Source organism: Sminthopsis crassicaudata, chromosome 2 (assembly GCF_048593235.1).
Source record: "Sminthopsis crassicaudata isolate SCR6 chromosome 2, ASM4859323v1, whole genome shotgun sequence".
Classification (NCBI taxonomy): domain Eukaryota; kingdom Metazoa; phylum Chordata; class Mammalia; order Dasyuromorphia; family Dasyuridae; genus Sminthopsis; species Sminthopsis crassicaudata.
Genome location: NC_133618.1, coordinates 183,868,775 through 183,893,196, shown reverse-complemented (window position 1 = coordinate 183,893,196; position 24,422 = coordinate 183,868,775). Strand labels below are relative to the sequence as shown.

Genomic DNA, 24,422 nt, shown 5'->3' with positions numbered 1-24,422 from the left:
TTCTGTGTGACTTTGGATGATTCATTTCTCTTTCACTGAATCTCTGGTTTTTTTTTTTTTTTTTTTTTTTTTTTTTTTTTTTTTTTTTTGTTTTGTTTTGTTTTTTTGTTTTGTTTTGTTTTGTTTCATTTTGGGTTTTTTTAGGGGGTTGTTTGTTTTCATATAAAATAAGGGAATTGAAAGGAAGATAAATTTTAAAATTTCCTTCAGCTCCACAGTTAAAGGCAACATTACCACATGCTGATGAGATTACTTTTGTGTATGAACTTACTGGACTTATTTAATAGAGCATAGAATCACAGGACCTTTAAGTCATAGACCTACAGTGGAGAAGGATCACGGATATAGTCTAGTTTAATATCCTCATTTTGAAGGTGAGTAAACTGAGGTCTAATAGTTACCTAAGCCATACAACTATCATACAAAGAATCTGTAGCCATGTCCTTCCATGCCATGATGACTTTTTTTTTTCCACCATAGCAATAGTGAATTCAGCAGTTTACTATGTGTTCTAATATACCTTCATGGCTCAAAAAGAAGTGGTGTAGAAGAGCACTATAGTTAGAAGACACATTTTGAAAGTAGAATAGGCTGAATGGGATTTGCCTTTATTAAGTATCTTTAAACAAAAATGGAATTATCCTGGTGTATTAGAGACAGAATTGTCTTTCAACATCTTTTGAATATGGCTTCTTTCTCTTCTCTGACACTGCCACCACTTTAATGGAGAGCATTTTTATGTCACACCTCGGCTGTTGTAATAGTCTGCTAATGGATCTGCCTATCTGAAAACTCTTCCCATTCCAGTTCACCCCTCTTTTCAGTAACCAAATACTTTCCCTAAAGTGCAGGTCCAACTGTCTCATCCTCCTACTCAAAAAACATAGTGGTTTCCTCTCCAGGATCAAACACAAAATATTTTGTTTGACATGCAAAGCTTATCATAACCTATCCTCCTCTAACTTTTCTAGATTTCTTCTAATATTTCCCATCATCTATTTTTTATTCTAGTGACACTGGTCTTACACCTGTTCCAGAAACAAGACTATTTCTCAGCTCTAGTCATTTTCTCTGGCTGTCTCCCATGCCTAGAATATACTGATGTTCTTTCTTGGCTACCTTTAATTTCCAAGTAAGACCTCATATTTTACTGGAAGTCTTCCCCAATCCTACTAATTCTAGTGACTTTCCTCTTTTAATTATTTCTTATTTATTCTGCATATTGCTTGCTTTGTATATAGTTATTTATATATTGTCTCTCTCATCAGATTGTAAGCTACTTGCAGGGTCTTTTGCCTATTTTTCAATTTCCCCTATCTCCCTGCCACATATACACTTAGTATAATACCTGAAACATAGTTAGAATCTAATAAATATTTGTTGATTTAATGACTAATTAAGTTAAGGATTGAACTAAATGGCTACTGAGTTATATTCCAACTTCTACATTCTTTGACTCTACAAAGACCTGGGTTTGAATCATAGCTTTAAAACTTACTAGTCATTTAATGTTTAACTTCTCATAACCTCCATTTCATTATATGTAATAGAGGATAACAGTGAAGTGGGAAGGAAATTGTTGTGAACTACAGAGTGATGTAAAAATATGAGTTATTATTCTATATCAGACATTGTTTGACTATAGTAAATTTATAATTCTTAGTATGTTAAAGAATTTATTCAAGGTTGCAGTGACCTTTAATGACGTATCCTTTTCTCTGTAGTATCAATGAAAGAAAACAGAAGTTTGATCCGAGCATATCAGTTTATTAAGCAATGCATAGCATAGCCAAACGAATCAGGTACAGGCCCTTCTCTGAGCTGAAGGCTGGAATCTATATAGACAGGGGATTAGACTTTTATACATTAAAAATAATTAAATAAGAAATGTTCATTTAAACAAAGACACTAAAATCTGCTTTTTAATTGAATGAAAGATTAGGGATATTCTAAGTTGGGAAGGAGGGAATGAACGGATATAATTCTAAAAAATTCAGAAAATTCAGAAAAGAAATTGTTCCACTCCCCCACATACACAAACACATAATTAAAGGAACTTGGAAAGAATAATTGACTGATAAAGGGTCAGTTTTTGGACTTCCAGGTGTAGAACCAAAACAATAGAGTGAAGCCAGAAAGCTGCCTGAGCTCTCCCAGTTTCCCTCAAAAAACAAAACAAATCAAACAACAAAAAAAGACATAAACTGAACAAAATTTGATGGAATGGAACTACTCTCCAGCTCAAGATAAACTGTAATAACTTCAAGAAAGGCCAATCTCTCTGGAATGAAAAGGGTGCTCAGCCTGGCTCAGATAGACTCTGGGAGAGAATCTTAACCACAGAAAATCAGCAACTAAGACCCTCAGTTCAGACTCAGTAGAGGAACAAATCATTAGGGCAGTTTCTAGTCCCAAATCAGAAGGCATACTGGGAAACCAGGCTATTTCCTGAAAAGAGCAAGCTAATATATCTCCTGCAAACACAAAAGGCCCCTGTGTTCAAAGCCAAGGCTCAGAGCAGCATAGGAAGCTAGGGACAGTGCCTCCTTTACCCCAGAAAAAGAGCTCAACCACAAAAGTTAAAAAAAAAAAAAGGAAATGCCAAAAGAAAAGGAAAGAAAATGAACAAGAAACAGAAAAGAACCTTGATCACAGAAAGCTATATAATGATAGAGAAGACCAAAACAAACGCAGACAATTGCAAAATAAACACAGAAGAAATTTCAAAGAGTGATATAAATTATTCTCAAGCACAAAGTGACTTCTTGGAAGTGGTCATAAAACACTTTAAGAGGAAAATAAGAGAGGAAGAAGAAAAAATGAGAAAAGAAATGAGAGGTGTGCATGTTCCAAGCAACAGCTTGGAAAAAAGAAGAAAAAAAATTTCCTGAAGAAAGCAACTTCTTAAAAAGTAGAATTAACCAAATAGAAAAAAAAAATGATGTAAAATATAACTGAAGAAAATCATATATTAAAAAAATATAACAGAGCAAATAGAAATTAATCATTCTATCAGACAGCAAAATCAAACAAACTAAAAAAAATGAAAAATGAAAGAAAATGTTAAATATCTCATTGGAAAAAACAACAACAACAACAACAAAAACCAGCTGATCTAGAAAATGGATTTAAAACAGACAATTTTAAAATTATTGGCCTACCTGAAGGCCATGACCAAAAAAAGAGCATGGAGAGCATCCTTCAGGAGATCATTGCACCAAGGAACTGGTGAACTACACTGTAGAACTACAACTTCAAGGGAAAAAACACTGCAAGCTTTCAGACGAAAATAATTCAAATATCTAGGAGCAACAGTAAGAATAATCCAGGATCTGGTGGCTTCTAAAATAAGGAATCAGAAGGTCTGGAATACCATATTTCAGAAGGCAAAGGGCCTAGAATTACAACAAAGAATTAACTACCTAGCTAAACCTATCATCTTTCAGGGGAGGATATGGATATTCAATGAAGTAAGAGAATTTCAATTATTTCTATTGAAAAAAAAATTAAACAAAATTTTATCTACAAATATAGGACGTAATAGAAGGAAAGAAAGGCAAACAGGGGAAATATATATATATATATATATATATATATATATATACATATATTTATATGATTTAAAAGTTAAACTGTTTATATTCCTAGATGAGAAAATAATATCTGAAACTCTTAAGAACTATATCTGTCATTGTAGTAGACAGAGGGGTGCATCATATGGATAGAGGGTGTGTTTGCAAATAGTCCCTGATATGGTAACATCAAAGGAAAAGACATTAAGGGGTAGAAAAGGCTTTGTAGTGGAAAAAAGAGGAAAGGAGAGGTATAATGGAACAATTAAGTCACATGCAAAAGACCTATTACAATTTAGAGAAAAAGACAGAGTATTATCTGAAGCTTGATCTCATTTTTGAATCTAAGAGGGAATAATTTAATAACTTAGTTGGGTATAGAAATTTATCTAAACTTATAAAGAAGTAGGAAGATAAAGAGGAAAATAAAAGAAGGGGAAGAATAGAAGGGAGGGCAGAAACACTGTGGAAAAAAGTAAGAAAAGGTATGAGAAGGGTAGAAGATAAGGAAGTGGGTACAGTGAGTTAAAAACAATACAAAGAGAAGGGGAGGAGGAGTGATAGGAGATAAAGTAGTGGATAAATAGTTAAAAAGCAATAGGAAGAAGGGGAGCTGGGTGATAGAAGATAAGGTATTAGGTGGGGTAAGTAAAAAACCACATGTTTAAGGACAGGATGGAAAGAGAGAACAAAAGTATATACAGGGGCAAAGATAGGATGGAGGGAAATACAGAGCTGGTAATCATAACTGTGAATAGGAATGGAATTAACTCTCCCATAAAACTGAAACCAATAGCAGAATAGATTGAAAAACAAAATCTTACGATATTTCTTTGCAAGACACACATTTGACACAGAGTAAAGGTAAAAGGCTGAACAGAATTTATTATACTTAAGTTGAAAGTTAAAAAAAATAAAAGCAAGGGTATCAATTCTGATCTCAAATAAAGGAAAAGTAAAAATAGATCTTATTAAAAGAGATAAGGAAGGAAAATACATGTTGATAAAGAGTACTGTAAATATTGAAATAGCAATGATATTAAATGTGTATTTGCCCAGAATAGCCAAATTCCTAGAGAAGATTTTAAGCCAGTTGTAGGAATAAATAGATAGCAACACTATATTAGTGGGGGATCTCAATCTTTTCCTCTCAGAATCAGACAAATCTAATCACAAAACAAACAAGAAACACACAATCAAATGTAAAAAGGCAGAAATAGGAAATGGTTCCTTTTCAGATTACAATGCAATAAAAATTACATTCAGCAAAAGGACAGGGAAATATAGACTAAAAACTAATAGGACTAATTCTAAAAAAATGAGTGGATCTAACAACAAAACACAGAAACAATTCATAATTTCATGCAAGAGAATGACAATAATGAGAATATATCAAAACCTATGTGATGTAGCCAAAACAATTCTTAGGGAAAATTTTTTATCTCTAAGTAGCTACATGAATAAAACAGAGAAAGAAGAGACCAATGAATTAGGTATGCAACCAAAAAAGCTAGAAAAAAAAAAACAAATTAAACCCCCCTAATTAAATATCAAATTAAAAAATATGAAACTCAAAGGAAAGATTAATAAAATCAAAATTAAGAAAATTATTGAACCAATGAATAAATTAAAAATTGGTTATATGAAAAAAATCAACAAAGTAGAAAATTCTTTGGTCAATTTGATTAGAAAAAAGAAAGAAATACACCAAATCACCAACATCAAAAATGAGAAAGGTGAACTTACCAATGAAAACGAAATTAAAACAATAATTAGGAGTTATTTTGCCAAACTTTATGACAGAAAGGCTGAAAATTTAATCAATGAATATTTAGAAAAATATAAATTGCCCAGATTAATATGAGGAAATAAAATACTTAAATAGTCCCATTTTAGAAAAAGAAATCGAACAAGTTATGAGTTCCCTAAGAAAAAAAATCTACAGAGCCAGGTGGATTCACAAGTGAATTCTATCAAATATTTAAAGGATAATTAATTCCAATACCAAGTAAACTATAAAAATAGGTAAAGAAGGAGTTCTGCCAAATTCCTTCTGTACTATAAATATGCTACTGATTCCTAAACCAGAAAGAGCCAAAACAGAAAAAGAAAATTACAGACCAATCTCCCTATTGAATGTTGATTCAAAAATTTTAAATAAAATATTACCATAGAGAAGACTGCAACTTATCAGCAAGATAACACATTATAACCAAATAGGACTTATACCAGGAATGTAGAGCTGGTTCATTATCTGGAAAACTATTATCATAATTGGTGATCAATAACAAAATCAACAGAAATTATATGATAATCTCAATAGATGCAGAAAAAGCTTTTGACAAAATACAGTACCAATTCCTATTAAAAACACTAGAGAGTGTAAAGATAAATGAATCTTTACTTAAAATAATAAGCAGTATCTATCTAAAACCAACAGTAAGCATTATTTGTAAAAATAAGAAGCTGGGCACATTCCTGATAAGATCAGAAGTTAAACAAGGCTGCCCAGTATCACCACTATTATTCAACATTGTGCTCGAAATATTGGCTATAGCAATAAGAAAAGAAAAAAGAAAATAAAGGAAATAGAATAAGCAATATGGAAATGAAATTATCACTCTTTGTAAATGATATGATGACATAATTAGAGAATCCTAGAAAATCATCCAAAAACCTACTGAAAACAAATCCCAATTTTATCCAAGTTGCAAGATATAAAATAAACCCATACAAATAACCATTTCTATATAATATTGAAAATGACCATCAGCAAGAGATAGAAAGAGAAAATTCTATTTAAAATTATCAAAATAAATTAATAAATTAGGCAAAATAAAATACTTGGATGTCTACTTGCCAATACAACCCAAGGACTTTATGAAAACAATTACAAAACACTTCACACACAAATAAGGTCAGATCTAAACAACTTGAAAATTTTCAATTGTTCATGGATATTCTGAGCTAATATAATAAAAATGACAATTCTATTTAAATTGATCTACTTTTTCAGTGCCATATCAATCAAACTGTCAAAGCATGATTTTATAGAACTTGAAAAATAATAACAAAATCCATCTGGAAGAAGAAAATATCAAGATTATCAAGAGAATTAATTTAAAAAAATTCAAAGGAGGGTGGTTTAGCAGTACCAAACATTATTTGTACTGGCTAAGAAATAGAATGGTGGATCAGTGGAATAGATTAGATTTACAAAATACAATAATCAAGACCTATAATGATCTAATATTTGATAAACAACCAATCTCTAGCTTCAGGAATAAAATTCACTCTTTGACAAAAATTTCTGGGAAAACTAGAAAATTTTATATCTATCTATCTATCTATCTAGATCTAGATCTAGATCTAGATCTAGATATAATTCTGAATTCAGGGCCACTGTGCTACCAAGCTACCCTGGAAAATAATATTTCAGAAACTTGGCATAGATATACACCTGTTACCCCTTACCAAAATAAGGTCAAAATAGGTACATGATTTGACATAAAAGATAACAACATAAACAAATTAGGAGACCAAGGAATAATTTACCTATCAAATCTTTGGAGAAGGAAAGAATTTAGAACCAAAGAAGAATTAGAAAACATTATGAAAGGCAAAATGGACAACTTTGATTGCATTAAACAGTTTTTGCACAAACAAAACCAACAGAAAAAAAAATATTAAGAGGGAAGAACAAAGCTGGGAAAAATATTAACATCCAGTATTTCTGATAAAGGTCTCATTTCTAAAATATATAAAGAACTGTGTCAAATTTATAAGAATACAAGTCATTTCCCAAATGATAAATGGTCAAAGGATATGAACAATTTTTAGGTGACAAAACGAAAGCGGTCTATGGTCATATGAAAAAATGCTCTAAATCACTATTGACTAGAAAAATGCAAATTAAAAAAATTCTTAGATACCACTGCATCTCTCTCACATTGGCTAAGATGACAGAAAAGATAATAAAAGTTGGAGGGCATGTGGAATAACTGGGACATTAATGCATTGTTGATGGAGCTGTGAAATGATCCAACCATTTTGGAGATCAATCTGGAACTATGCCCAAAGGACTATAAAACTCTGCATAGTCCTTTGATTTAGCAGTATTACTGAGTCTGTATCCCAAAGAAATCTTAAAGAATAGAAAATGACCTACTTGTGCAAAAATGTTTGTAGCAGCTCTTTTTGTGGAAGCAAAGAATTGGAAAATGAGTTGATGCCCATTTGGGGAATGGCTGAACAAGTTGTGGTATGCGAAGATAATGGAAATACTGTTATTGTTCTATAAAAATGATGAACAAGTTAATTTTAGAAAGACTTTGAAAGATTTGCATGACCTAACACTGAGCGAAACAAGTAGAACCAGTAATATATTTAACACAATAACAGCAAGAATGTGTAATGATGAACTATGAAAGACTTAGTTCTTCTCAGTGGTTCAGTGATCCAAAGCAATCCCAATAGACTTTGGACAGAAAATGCTATCTGCATCCAGAAAAAGAGTTAAGAAGAGTTAATGTGAATCAACAATGCTGTATTCACTTTTTTTTTTCCTGTTTTTTTTTTTTTTTTTAATCTCTACCATGTTTTTTCTCTTTTTGTTCTGATTTTTCTCTCCCATTATCATTTATAATCTAGGGTATTAAATACACTAATTTTAATACATATAACATGTTCATTAAAAATAAATAAATTTACAAAATAAGAAAGAAGGAAATCAAATTATTGGTAGCCAAAATGAAAGGATGACTTTTCCACCAATGAAGAAGAAATTAACAGAATAATTAAGAGCCATTTTGCCTAATTGTATGTGAATAAATCTAACAATCTTTTTTAAAAGGGTCAATTTTTAGATAGGAAATATGGATTGCTCAAGATGTATAATTGTGAGAAAACTCCTAAAATTAATATTTGGATCTGACTGAGTTTCTAGTCAATGTAACTTAGTTCCTTGCTTAAGGGACTCTAAAGAACAGAAAAAGGTAGTTCAGTTTCCCAGCCTTGTAGAGCTAAGTTTAAACATTACACTAAAGTTTTCTGCCAGTTTCCAAAATTGAATAAATGTTTCTTTCCCCCTCACAAGGCAGAAGTTGCACTAAACCTATAAATGAATAGAAAGGGAACTGAATTGTAAAAACTGAGTGAATCACATTCACTTCATTCTGTGAATCAAATCTGGAGTGATCTCAGTGCTAATCATCTCAATTCAAATAGTATCCATGGTATCCATGTACCAAGCAATAGGTGCAAGAGGAGTTGGTCACTTCCTGGCAACATTCTTTCCTTAGACCCTGAAAGAAATGGGATAGGAGCCCAAGAACTCTGGAAATAATATTGTCTCTCAGACTTCTAACTCTGCTACTATAGACAATATTTAAGAGCTTACAGATTTGAATGTAAATCTCCTTCCCCTGATATTTCTAGTCTGAACATGTATATAGTCTGGTATTTTATTTATATTGTTAATACTCCATAATTAAAAGTCATATTTCTAAAAATATATAGTCATCTAGAACAATGTGTCTTAAACTGTAGGTCACAATCACATAAGGTCATGTAACTGAATGTGGATGCCATAAAATCATGATTTATTATCAGTGAATGTTTGATTTATATGCCTATTTCATATTTCTTTTTACTTAGGGTCATTTAAAAATTTTAAAGGTGAAAAAGTATTGCAGGTGGAAAAAAATTTAAGAAGCCCTGAGTCTGAAGGTATTAAACTGATTCTTATGATAGATTAATTAATATTATTATTATTTACATAATATTTATGTTGCACTTTTAAATTATTATTATTATTATTTGTTTTTACTGCTGAGGCAATTGGGGTTAAGTTACTTGCCCAGTGTCACACAGGTAGGAAGTATTAAGTGTCTGAGACCAGATTTGAACTCAGGTACTTCTGACTTCAGGGCTGATGCTCTTTTCACTGCACCACCTAGTTGCCTCTGCACTTTTAAATTTAATGTTGCACAATTAAAATTTTAAAATTTGCAAAATCACAGACATTGTGATTTTATCCTTACAACAATCCTGGGAGGTAAGTACTATTATTATTTAGTCCACCCCCTACTCCCAAATTGCAAAAGAATAAACAGAAACAATGGTTAAGTCATTTGTTCAGAGTCACACAGTAAATATCTGAAGCTATATTTACTCTCAATTGTTCCCAATTCCAGGTCCAGGATTTCCCCTCTTCCGTTTAGTTGTTTGTAAGAATTTATTGTTTCTAGTTATTAAAATTATTAATAGTAACAATAAGTGGGCAGTTTCAATGAATTAGATTTCATCTAAATATGCAGAACTTTCTAATAATTATAGCTATACAAAAATGGAATAAATTGTCTTGTGAGATATATTGGTGTGCCTCTTTGTCATTGGACATTTAAAAAAATAATCTAGGTTTTAGAGGTAAATCCTACAATTGGTTTGCTTTGCTTAATCATTTCATCTTGTGATGGAGGAATTTATTAGTAGGTAATTGGGATGTAAAATCAAAACAAGACAAAAATCACTTATAAATTATTTACTTTTTAAAAACTAAAAAATTCATCTTTTTTTCCTCAAAGCATATTATCTTAACCACTACACACCTGTCAGATTGGCTAAGATGACAGGAACAAATGGTGATGAATGTTGGAGGGGATGTGGGAAAACTGGGACACTGATACATTGTTGGTGGAGTTGTGAAAGAATCCAGCCATTCTGGAGAGCAATTTGGAACTATGCCCAAAAAGTTATCAAACTGTGCATACCCTTTGACCCAGCATTGCTGTTATTGGGCTTATATCCCAAAGAAATACTAAAGAGTGGAAAGGGACCTGTATGTGCCAAAATGTTTGTGGCAGCTCTTTTTGTTGTAGCTAGAAACTGGAAGTTGAATGGATGTCCATCAATTGGAGAATGGTTGGGTAAATTGTGGTATATGAAGGTAATGGAATATTATTGCTCTGTAAGAAATGACCAGCAGGAGGAATACAGAAAGGCTTGGAGAGACTTAAATCAACTGTTGCTGAGTGAAATGAGCAGAACCAGAAGATCACTATACATTTCAACAACAATACTGTATGAGGATGTATTCTGATGGAAGTGGAAATCTTCAACATAAAGAAGATCCAACTCACTTCCAGTTGATCAATGATGGACAGAAATAACTACACCCAGAGAAGGAACACTGGGAAGTGAATGTAAATTGTTAGCACTACTGTCTATCTACCCAGGTTACTTATACCTTCGGAAGCTAATAATTAATGTGCAACAAGAAAATGGTATTTACACACATATATTGTATCTAGGTTATATTGTAACACATGTAAAATGTATGGGATTACCTGTCATCGGGGGGAGGGAGTGGAGGGAGGGAGAGGATAATTTGGAAAAATGAATAAAAAAAATTAAAAAGCATATTATCTTAAATTTAGCCAATCAAAGCAATATTTCCCTTTAACAACTCTATTATATTTCTAAATTATGCAAAGAAATTTGACATTTAAAATTATTATATTAAAGATGTTCTCATTCTCATGGAAGGAGGAGATATTCATAGATACACTGGTGGCTAACTCAAAGATTACAAAAAAATATAAAAAATACATCAATCAATAAATCCGAAAGCAATTGTGAAACATCAATGATGAGTCAGGCACTGAAATAAGTGCCAAAGATATTCAGACTTTTGAGTAGATTATATATGAAGGAATTATGATGAAATACAGAGGAGAATTGCAGAGGACGATGAGAGGGCACTGATTTGTGGTTTATATTAATTAACATATTTGATATCAGAAAATATATTATAACAATCAGAGTTGTACAAAATTGGGATTATTTGGCTTAGAAGTGGCACAGGATGGATACCTTATCAGGTATATTGATGTGCAAAATCCTTTCAGATATGAGAAAGAATAAAGGAATAACTGACATCCCATCCAATTCTAAATTTTGGGAAGGAGGGAAGGAAGGAGGAAAGGAAAGAGAGAGATGTGAATGAAAGAGTAAATAAATGATAACCACTATTTGGAGAACAATCTTCTGGATATAAGCCTGAGTTTAATTAGGTATACATTTATTATCTATACTAATACAGTAAACTGTCTTGGGTTATTATGGACAGTTTGGATAGTTTGGACTCCTCTGACATAAACTTCCAGAAATTAGGGTCATTTGTACAGTGTGGCGATATACATGAACATTGCTTTAAGAGGATTTCAAATCACACATTTGCTGCTTTCTTCTTGTTAATCCTGAGCAACTCATTTCACCTCTCTGGGCCTCAGTTTCCTCTTCTAAAAAATGATGTTAGAATCAAAGACCACAAAGATGGCTTCTAAGTTTGTGATTCAATGATTCAAAAAAAGCAAAATATCTTATAGTAAGTGCATGAGAGGAATAAAGACAAAGTATTATGATGTTTTTGAGTAAGAAAAGGTTACTTCTAGATAGAGAATAAAGCACGTCTTCATAGGAAACATGGTATTTATATTTGGCCTTGAAAGCTCAGTAAGATTTTGACTACTGGAAATGTAGAGCCACATTGAAAAGAAAGTCTATTCAAGGGACAATATAGTTTGGCTGTAATATAGAACAAATCACAAGTGCTAGTGTGAAATAAATCTGAAAAAGTAACTCTATAGAGGACTTGATCCTAAGATTTATTTGGACTTTACTCAGTGGGTGATGGGGAATCATTCCACATTTTTAAATGGGAGCCGATTATTGATAAGAGGTCTGGATGAGGAAAATTGATCTCGCAACACTGTAGAATGTATTACAGGGGAAAAACATTTTAAAGGCAGGAAACCTGATCAAAGTACTACTGATAACATACAGGTAAAAACACAGTGAAGATTTGAATTGGGTAGTAGAAAATAGAAAACATGTCAGCAATTTTGTGGTGCCATTCTATAGGATTGGAGATAAATTAGTATGGGGCTGAAATAAAGGAAAGAATTAATAGTAATTTAAAGGTTTCAAGGTTACATGACTGGAACATTCAGTGAGCCATCAAAACTAGAAACTAGTTGACTTTAATTTTCAAATGAGATATCTATGATAATGCAATTATGGAGATTTGGCTCTAAGGCTTGCTGATTGAACTTATCACTGTATTAGAAAGAAAAAAAAACTTGAATATTTCTTAAGAGTTCCTTAGAGTCTATAAATTCAGACTGCTAAAGAGAGACTCACTGTATATTTTCTCAGTCTTTGGAGAACTATAAAAACTGTCAAAGCATTGTTCAAACCTCATTTGAACTAACACCTAATAGCAAATTTTGGTAATAATTTCACTTTGACATTTTGTTATTATCAACTTTAGTCATTTTAAAACCAGTATGTAGCTCACTAAAGATTTGTATTTTATCAACATCACTTTGTAGTCACAAGAGACTCACTATACAGCAACTGTAAAATCCAACTAACATATATTAAAAATGAATCATTTTCCCCTGAAATCTAGTGACATAAAATGTTTAGTAATTTCACTCTGTATGTTGATCTATTTGTTTGTGTATATATATAAATACACATATCTACATACATGCATACAAGCAGTTCAAAAGATAGATGTGACCTGAGGGACTCTAGCTATGCTGATTTGATAGGCACTTTATGTTTGACTTGTAAAAGAGCTGAAATAATCCTGAGGGTAAATATTAGGCATAAAAAACTTTCAACACTTCCCTAAGGTGAAAGTCTATGCAACTCTTATAAGTCAATAGAGAATTGGGAGGTGGAAATAGTAGTTCATAAAAGAGCCTAGCAGATGTTGTCAGTAGCTCTTATGGGAAATGGCAGATTTAGAAACAGAGTGGTGTTCTAGTGGTGCTTTAAGCCTGAGGAGCATTATTTGTCCAATTATGTGTTTTTCTTTTCCCATATGCCCCTGTGTCTATGGAGAGATTTTACTAATATTTACACTGTTAATCTGTTTAATTAAAAAACTTTTTTTTGAATCAATGCATTTCAATGTTTACATAGGTTAAAAAATTTGGATGAGATATTATAAGTTTTGATTTTAAACAGATGTTGTCCCAAAGCAAATCTTGAACATGAATATAGCTTACAGGAGCCCAGTTTTGAAGAATAAGTGACCACAAATATATGTTTTTAGTTTTCTTTTAAAATTATCTTTTCATTCTATTTAGTCAATTCCCTAGTGAAGTCCTTTGATTCTTCATTATGATAAAAAGGTAATCATAGGTTCTCAAAATTTATGCCACAAAACCCAAGACCTGGTAAAACAACCAAACTTTAATAAAGGATTAGAGAACCAAATTAAAGCTATTGCATCCCTCTTCTTTCAGCACAAGACTGATAAATTTCAGAGGTTTACAATAAAAGTAGATATTTAAAAATATTTGTCCATGAAAAACTTGTATCACAACAGCTGCATAAAATAGATAGGACCTAATTGCTTTGTTATTAGCTAGTCAGATCTTCTATCCTATACCTGAGAAGCTGATTATTTTTTACCCACATGAAATTTCTCTTTAGTAGATTGTACTCATAGTTCTATCCTGTTAATGTGTTTTGGTACATGAACTCTATGATCAGTTAATAATTTTGTCCCTTTGGAATAGGAATGGGAAGGTACGTGTATTACAGAGCTATTCATTGTTTATTTAAGGAGAGTAAAACTGACACTGCTAGAGCAAGTGGGTGTACTTTTAAAGTCATTGATATTTTGAATTATTAAATACTTCTTTTATTTGCCTTGCTAGATTGGGAACCCCTTGAAGGCTCTAGTGGAGTGTACCAGGATCCACTCTTGGCCCAGTGCAATTTGACATTTAATTGATAAAATCGGTGAAAACAGAGATGATATACTAAAGGTGAGAAGAATAATTAATTCACTGAATCAAAGAAAGTAAACAAAAACAACTTAATAGGATACAACCAAAAGCTCAGTTTACTAAACTAAGTGATAAATACATAGTCTTACAAATGGATTAAAAAATTCAACTAAACAAATATGGAATGGAGGATATGATAATACAGTAACAGCAATAGGGCACTTTATGTGGGGTGTTGTTTTGTTTTTTAAACTATTTTATTTTTGTTTGTTTTTCCCCTTTTTATTGTTTTTTTCTGATTATACATGTACTTTAATTTAAAAAAATATATACTTTACTTTATGAATCACATTGGGAGAGAAAAATTAGAAGAAAAGGGAAAAGCCAGAAAAGAAAAAAGAACAGAAGGGGAAAAAAAAGTGAACATAGCATGGGTTGATTTACACTCAGTCTCCAGATACAAGTGTTTAATGGACTATGATGCATTATTTAAAAGTCATTCATTAAATAATCTAATTATTATTATCATTTAGTTAGAGCACTCCAAAGACCAAAAGGGAACCATAAGAAATTATGAGGTAGAAAAGTTATATAATCATATTAGTTCATTAAAATTGATCTAGTGGCTAGAGGAAAGATAGTTTTGATGGGGCAAAAAGTATAGATATCAAGCTCTGGTAAAGGATTATTTTCACTGCATTGGCCAATTACAATGAGGATTTTCATTAGAGTGCTGGCAGGAGAAATATGAAGCATTTTAAAAGCATAGGAAAAAGATGTAGAATAACTAAAGCTTCTCAAAGGGCTTCTTAATAATTGTGGCTTAAACATTTGAAATTAGAATTATTCTATATGTTGAACATATTTTTAAATATTAAATATTTAAATATAGACTAAAAAAACAACTAATACTTTGTTGAAACGAAATTGTGGTACAATATTATTGAGATAAAATTATTATATAATTATACTTTTAACACTTGAAAATTTGATAGTGGACTATTTCAAACCCACAGCCATTATGACTTTAAGAACTTGGGGGGAGGCAGGAGGGAAGGGAAGGAAACGTTATGTTGGAATCTATTTCACAATATTTTCTAAGGCACATTTTATTATTATTATTATTATTATTATTATTATTTTTAGACATAGTCTTCATCTTCCTTTTAAGTTGAAACATTTTCATTGTTGTTTAGTGTTTTCAGTCATCTCTAACTCTTCATGACCCTCTTTGGGCTTTTCTAGGCAGATAATTGAGTGGTTTGCCATTTTCTTCTCCAGCTCGGTTTATAAATGAGAAAACTGAGGCAAATAGAGTATGATTTGCTAAAGGTTATTCAACTAGTAAGTGTCCTAGGTGTGAACTTAGATCTTTTTTGACGAACGCCTCACACTATACAGTGTGTCACCTAGTTGCCCAAGTTAAATCAAAGAATTGAAAAGTATTTAAAGTTTATAATAACAAAGTAAAAATTTTAATAGTTCATAGATTGAAAGCTGGAATCTAGTACAACTCCCTGATTTTATAGAAGAGGAAATTGAATCAGGAAGTAATTTGCCCAATGCCAAAAGCCAGTAAATAGTGGGTGTGAAATAAAAGTAACAACTATTATCAATAACATTATATTAAATTAATCCTTAATTCAGCAACCCATAAAAAATCCATCCTTCTCTTTTTCCTTCTCTGTCTCTCTCCCTCTTCTTTCCTCTCTTTCTGGCTCCCAATTACCTATTAAATTAATATTATTACTTGTATTTTAAAAATTAGAAACTGCATCTCAAAAATTTTAGATGACTTGTTCACTTAGCAAGTGACAAAGTTTGGACTAGAACTGACAACTCAAGTCCAGCCCACTAAACTCTGGGTAAGATAGCTTCCTTAGCTTGGTTTTCTATAATCTTGTTTCCACTTGCCTTTTAAGCTATATCTTATAGGGAAATCACTCTATTTTAATGGAAAGAGAATACTGGAATCAGAGGACCTTGGTACATATATAGATCTAATGATTCTTAGATGTCTGATCATAATTTCCTCATCTGTAAAGACAGAGAAAGAACAAGGTGACTTCCATAATGTTCCCTTTCATTTCTTGATTTGATCCTAAAGCCAATTGTTTCCTGAACTTAGTGCATACTTGTTAGTAAATTTTTGTTCATGCCATCCCCACTTCCTAGAATATTCACCTTTCCTGACTATCCAAATCTTAATCATTTATCCTTCCAGTGCCAGATTAAGTAGTTTATCTCCTCCATGAATTCTCTTGTCATTTCCCTATACTCTCTTTTTCTTCTTTTACAGCAATTACTATCCAAACAGGTCATTATCAGGAGCTAACACTGCTGTAATGGTGAAGAAGAAAAAAAAAAAAAAGGTAATGCAATTTGAGGTTGCATTAATAGTAGGTAAAGCCTTCAGATCAAGGGCTGTGCAAGGTCACACCTCATCTATAGAGGAATTATATCTAAGCATTTATGTGCCCCAGGCAATACTGGGAAATTGCAGTCCTAGTGGGTCACTATCAGTGAAAGCTTTGAGTCAGCACTGTAACCAACAATATAATTATTAATAAACACCCATGTATAATGCACAACAGATTTTTATTATATCAAAAACATGTATCCATTTGTGTCCCTCATTCCTCTTCTTTAGTGTTTACCTGTTATAAGTCCTATCCTAAGTCCTGACACTGATCTGGAGGATTGTGTTTCATTGTAGCTACCCCATTTTAAGAGAAATATTTACATATTGAAGGGAAAACCTGAGTGGTGAAAGGTCTGGAGACCAGGTCATTTAAAGAGAAACTCCTAAAACTTGGAATGTTTGACCAAATGAAAAGATATAAAGGATTAGTTATTTTCAAATAATTACTTTCATATATCATTTTCTATTTTTACAGTAGTCCTATTAGGAAGACAAGACATTTTCTTCATTTTATATATAGTAATACTGAAGGTTAAGTAAAATCAATGAGCACTTATTAAATGTGCCAGGCACTATACTGAGCTCTGAAGTTTTAAGTGACTCATCTATGTTTATATAACTTTCAAGTGACTAGAATCCAAGTCTGATAATTCCTATTGCAAGGATATTTCTATCCGTGTATTTCATATTTCAAGGTGACAGAAAAAACAAGATCATGCCCTTGTGAGCAAAAGCATAGGGTTCTTTTCAATGTATGATTTCTTCCATGTGCAGTTCAGCTGGGCAAATAGCTATAACTTTGTTCTGATAAAGGAATGGCTGCCTTTCTCTCTTATGCAGCACCTCTCTATTCTGCATTATAGAAACATTGTTACAGTGGAAAGCATACTTCAAAAGGCTTAAAAAAGGACTTTGATAATCAGTTTGTCCAACCCCTAATTTTATAGAGGAAAAAAAAAAGTCACATGGAGGAAGGGACTTGCCAAAGATCACACAAGAATTTGAGTAGAGATTCTCTGATTCCAAGTCCACAGCTCTTTTCACATGCTATATTTTCTGATAATCCTGATCCTTTCTTCTAGACTTGCTAGTCAATTTTTCTCCTAAGAGTCTGATTATGTGCTATAGACAAGACTCCTACAGTAGTCATGTAATTGTCAGGTATATCTCATCTATCTTGTCTAGTAGTGGCCCCCCAATCATATGTGTGTGGGACTTTGTCATGCTTTCTGTCCCTTAATCAAACAGTTTTTTTCTCACTGGGTTTTCTCTGAAGAATTGAGGAGAACTGTCAAAAACAATTCATATTTCTATATTATTATAATATTAATAGTCCTTTTTTTCTCACAACAATCCTGTGAAACAGGCAGCATGACAATTAATATCCTTATTTCACAGATAGGAAATTGGGTCACAAAAAGCTTAAATGATTGGCGCATAATCACAGTGTTACTAAGAGTTATAACTGGCATTCAAACCCAATCTCCAGATTCCAAAATATCACATATTACACCACATTATCTGTCAATATATCTGGAAAGGGAGGATTAGTGGTGATTGTCTTCTTTCTACTATGTCATTTCAGCTCACACATAAGCTGCCCAAGTTGGAGATCCATGTCTGTTGGAGGACACATAATATCATAGAAGAATTGGCTTATGAAAGAGTAATTTTCTATCCTGTCCATTACAGCCAATGGGATGAATATTATAGAGATACCACTCACTATATTTTAACTCACTATAATTCCCAACATTAATAGTATCTAAAAATGACTATCTTGGCATGCAGTGAACTTCACAACAGTATAAATGGTTAGAGAGATGACAATCAGTCAGGGTGATTGTAGTGGTGATTTTTGCACTGGATATAACTAAATAAACATTGTTTCCTTCCAACTTAAATATTTTGTGATTCTATGTATTGATTTTATGATAATAATGTAATATAGGATTTATGTAGTACTTTAAGGTTTCCAAAGTCCTTCACATGTCTTATCTCATTTGTTCTTCATGACAACCTTAGAAAACAGTATTATTATTGACCTAATTATAAAGATAAAAAATTAGAGGCTAGAGTCACTTCCTAAAGTCATATAGCAAAATAAATAACTGAGGCTGGATTCAAATTTTGATCTTGATATCAAGACTCTATCTCCTGTGCTAGTTATTATATTTCTTTATATTACATTCCTTAATGCTGGCACAGAGTAGGAGGTCCTCAAAAATTATTTACTGATTGAATTCAAATAAATACTACAATTTCCCCCCCCTTTGGACATTTTACTTTTTTCAACAGTTTATTAACATTTTGTTACAAAATTTCCAAGAATATCTCAATTTGATCAATTGCCTATTAAGTTTTAAAGTATTTTTTAAGAATTAAAGTTGTGAGACGATGTAAAGGGCTAGAACTGAGCAGATGTATTTAACCTAGATGCAAGGTAACCTAGCACTTAGGGCTAATCATCAATTGGACAATTCTCTATTAACATGTTTGGAGGATGACCCTTCTCAACTCTATGCTGGCTACATCTGTGGGTGTGGTGGGAGAAGGGAGGAGAGATCAATAGGTAGAGTAGGAGGAGGAGGATCATTCTTTGGTGGTGGAAAAAGAGGAAGGAGGTGTGGAGATTCCTATATCTAATCCTCTGATGGTGATCCCAGAAGACCAAGAATATAAAGACTTTTGCTTATCCTGACTCTGGCTGATTCTAAGATATCCAGGGTCTCAACTGAGCAGATGTATTTAACCTAGATGCTAGGTTAGCTTACATCTAGGTTAAATACATGCATCTAGGTTAAGTACATCTGCTCAGTTCTAGCCCTTTACAAGACTGAGAACAGAGGAAAGCATCATTTATTGTGTACTATATAGTGAGATTTATCATTATATATGTTTTTCTACCATGTTAAGGGTGGAAAAGTGTTTCATATACATTATCTCACTTGAACCTCACAAAGACTTGACCGTGGGAGTATTACAGTTGTTATTATACCAGTTTTACAGCTGAAGAAACTGTAGATCAGATAAGTAAAATAACTTGAGAGCCCACAGTTACATAAAATAAAAGGATTTTCATCCTCATGCTTACAGAAAGAAGAGGCTTGTGGTACCTGTTTTTATTCAGGCAGTATGAATATGACAAAGAATCCTCCTGCCTCCATGGTCAGCACTTTTTCCTTTACACTTGCCATGTAAAAATTGAGATTTGGAATTGAAGAAACTTAATTCAAATCCCAGCTACATTATTTAGGATCTGGATAATTAATGGGTACATGACAATCTCTCTTGGTCTCACATTCTGCTTATTATGTCAATGAAGGATTGGACTAAATAACCTTTAAAAACTTATCTAGTTCTAAACCTGTAACCCTATGATATTTTTACTGCTTTAATATGTACACTTATACAGCATTAGAAAAATGTGCATATTATTTTAGATTTTAGTTAAATGATATTCCAAGGAGATTTAGTTAAAATTTTACTATGCTAAATTTTGTCATTTTTTTAACTTAATAACTCCTAACTTAATTTGTTAGAAACCAAATGCCTTTAATATAAAAAGATTTATTTATTCATACATTTATGTAACAAAAATTTCTTGAAATTCTATCATAAACAAGGCCTTATTCTGGGAGCTACAGGAGACATAAAAATGAAAGAATCTTTATCCCTGTCTTCTTAAACTCATTTAGCTTTTGTCCTATTAGAGGGATACAATTTCAAGCCTTTAGACAATATTGGAATTTTAACTCTTATTTTACAGGCAACCTTGTTAACAAAAGTTATCACACAACTGAAAATAATTTTAAGTTCCCAAGTAATCATACACATGTAAATCATGCAAAGTATTTAATTTACTATACAAAATTTGAATTTTTAAGATGTACTTACACATATAACACTGTTCTAGTGTCACCTACTTTTCCAGCATCTCCTACTGTTAGAGTGTCATAACCTCTTTCCAATTCAAACTCTTCAAAGGCAAGCTTGATGACCTGATAGAAAGACCAAAAACAAAACAAAACAACAAAACCTTGTTATTTGAAACTTATTTTTATTGAAAAAAATTATTCAATTATACTACTGAATCATATTGTTATTTTCATTCCTTCATGTAGAGTCCTTTCATATACTAGCATGCTACATCCTTGCAAATAACTTATCATTTATATAAAGCACTATAAATTTTGCAAAATGCTTACATGTTACCTTATTTGATCCTAAAAACAACCCTTTGAGGTTTCATAGATGCATCATGTTTAATTAATATCATCACACATATTATTTAAATATAAGCACATTATTTATGCTGACATTATATACATTGCTCATTTGCTGTTAAGGTTCTTAGCCTGGACCAGTGATAGATTATTGTGATCTATAAGAAAAACATGTACTTACACATATAAATATACCTATATCCATACATACACATGCAGACACTTGTATATGTACATATACATGTATATATGTATATACATATACATGTATAAGGATGTTTATTTTCACTAATATTTAACTGACATTTTCTTCAATGCTTTTTTATTAAGAAATTTTTCTAATAATTGGGTCATATGCTTCACCAGACTGTAAAGACTTCCATGATATGCACAGAGGTTAAGAATCCCTGACCTATAGAAAATTAACTTATAAAATTCTCAGCTGTCACTTCTTTTAAAAATATCTTTCCCCAGTTACTCAGGTAAAATTCAACATTTCATATCATTTGTATTAAGCTCTTGTCATATATCAGATACTTAATGACATGTTTTAAAATAAAATTTATATGGCTTCAAAGTTTATGGCTAGTTAATAACAAAATAATGAGTTAAGATGAGAAAAAAAATCTATGTTCCTAAATAACTGCATTCTCTCCCTCCCCGAATTGAATGACCATATTGGTTATTTGAGTGTCAGTTAGCTATAAGATTAATCAAAATAAAAAGAAAATATTGCTGACCTTAAATTGGCTACCTTTTGTGGCTAAGTATTGTAAGCGCAGGATAGGTTGAAGGAGTTATATGATGAGAAATTTGCAGGTAAACCTGGAATATGGTTTTATTTGAATTGATGGATACATTCCTGAAAGGACTTCTTGACATTTGGTTTTGTACTCAGCTTGTTTGCTCCAGAAAGAACACTTTGACATGACGATTGATATCTATCATGTCTAGAGTAGACAGTGTTCTGTCAGATGAGGTGAGAAAGTTATATGAAGATTTAAACTAGTATATATAATAGAACAGGCCTCTTGAGATGGCAATATATAAACTGTCTACCTACTTCACTAAGAAAGCACACTTGACAATTGGTGTTTCAAATCTAATTCAAGACATTTATCCTCATTTTCAAAGATTGTTAAGGCCTGAGTAACTCAAGAAGAGTCTAAGATTTATCTTTCTCTTTTCAACCCTATAGTCTTTCAATCACAAAAAAACCCCAAACAAAAACAACAACAAAAGAAATTCTATTGTCACATTTTAATAATTGTGAGCCTCTGGTAGAGAAAAGTACTGTTTTCAATTGTCATATTTGTTTTATTTAACAATATTCAAGAGAAAAATAAAATTAAACTTTTTCTAAGAAATAATAATTGTAGTAGCATATTTCTAGGGATGGAATTGGCTTTCCTTTAATAAAAGACATGTCTACAAAGCATTCATTTAGCAGCCACTTATTAAGTTCCTACTATATACCAGGCCCTATGCTAAGTAGAAAACAGTGAAACATGGAAGATTATCTTCTCTTAATAAACATATTAATTATAGAGAAGGGGAAGAAATAATATTCAAATAGAAAATTAAACATAAAACATATACAAAGGAAATAGGGAGAATTTTCTGAAGAAAATAATTGCAATTAGGAAGATCAAGAGAAAGCTCATACATTTGAATTTAAAGGAAAATATTTATGAAATGTCTTCTTTATGCCTGAACCTGTGCTATATAAATTCAAACAAGCAAAACAGTACCTGCTTTTACTGAACTCACATTATAACAGAGAAGAACTGAAAAAGAAAGCTGGAGATAGGAGATCATAAAAGGATTCATTCAGGACATGATGAAATGAATGCTTATCTACAAAAGCCAGGTATTCCAAAGACAAGGTACAAGTTTCTAACAAAAAGTTTCTAGCATCCATGAGGATGAAGGTTGGAGTGAAAATATCATGGTATGTGGTATAGAAATGGACATGAAGGAAGAGCAAAATGGACAGATTTGTGCTTGGATAATATAGATCTGGGTGCCATATAGAGATAAATTAAGAAGCTACTGCAATAATTCAGGCAAGAAAAAATAAGGACTTGATGCATGATGGTAGCTGAGAAGAGATAGATACAAAAAGTTGTTGTTGAGTTAGAATCAAGAGATATAATCTGATTGGACATGAATACGCAAGAAAGAACAGAGGAACTAAGATAGGAGTAGACACTAGACAGATCTCCTACTATGATGCTTGATCATGTTTTGGATCTATTGGAAGCTTAATGGTTGTGTCAGAATAACATGTTAATAAAAGAACTTTTTTGTTTGTTTGCTTTTGTTTTGTTTTTTATTTTTACTAGAGATAATTGGTATTGGATATAGATAAAATCTACTCATTGATGCTCAAGTTAGCTAAATACAGAGAGGTTTATGACTAGTACCCTGACAACTAAATGATGAAGTCTTTGGCAATGGCAAAGCATGAAAGAAAGAGAAAAAAAATTATTTTTATTATTGTGTGTGGCAGAATGAGGAAGGAATTTGAAAAACTCCAACTTCATCTTTTCAAATAATTTGTTGATGCCTCCAAAAATGTGAAAGGAAAAATAAATGGCAAAGAAATTGATCTTGAATTTTGTCATTTCCTATAGGTCTAAATAATAAAAATCAATGTCCACAATCTGCAAGCCACCACTCCACAGAAATTAATTACTTACCAAAAAGCTAATCTTTCCAAATAATAAAAGAAGCCAAAGCCAACACCAGTTTAATGAATTAATTGTCTAATACAATGAAAAATACTAAAAAAACATAAGCAATTTTGCTTCATAAAGAAGCTAAAATCAATAGTGAAAACAAATTTCAAGAAAGCATGACATAAGATATTAAGATTTAATCCCAAGAACACTTATAGATGAATTTTTAATGCCAATAAATAGATAGAAAAGGGAAAAGATTTGTCAGTTTTTAAATTACCTACCTACACAATCAATGGACAATAGAACTACCATAATTGATTTGTAATGCCTAATGCAAAGCAGTATAGGGGAGTAGAAATAACACTAAATTTAGCACCACAGAATCTGACATCAAGACCCTAATTCTGCGATTTGATACTTTTGTGATTTTGATCAAGTCATTTGGTTTTGTCTTAACCTAAGGATTTAATCTGTCCTTTAGTTTCCCCTCGCATTAGATCAGAACACCAAACTAAATAACCACAAAGTTATTTTCCAATTTTAGTTCTATCATTCTAAACCTGATGGTCAATATAAACAAATAAAAATGGTTCTTAAGAAGACAAAGGAGAGAAGAGAAATTTAGTCCAAATGGATTCACAAGGAACTAAACAATGGAAGTAATGCAATCTTGAAATTATTGAGGGGTCATTTTATGGAATATTAAGATA

General features: G+C 31.8%; 1 protein-coding gene across 1 annotated transcript in view; it reads right to left on the bottom strand.

Annotated features, from left to right (window-relative positions):
• CSMD1 (CUB and Sushi multiple domains 1) overlaps positions 1 to 24,422 on the bottom strand; it is a 2,669,009-nt gene that overhangs the window by 673,182 nt on the left and 1,971,405 nt on the right. The window contains 1 exon segment of the mRNA XM_074287957.1: positions 20,700 to 20,803. Within this exon segment, the coding sequence (XP_074144058.1) occupies positions 20,700 to 20,803 (104 nt within the window).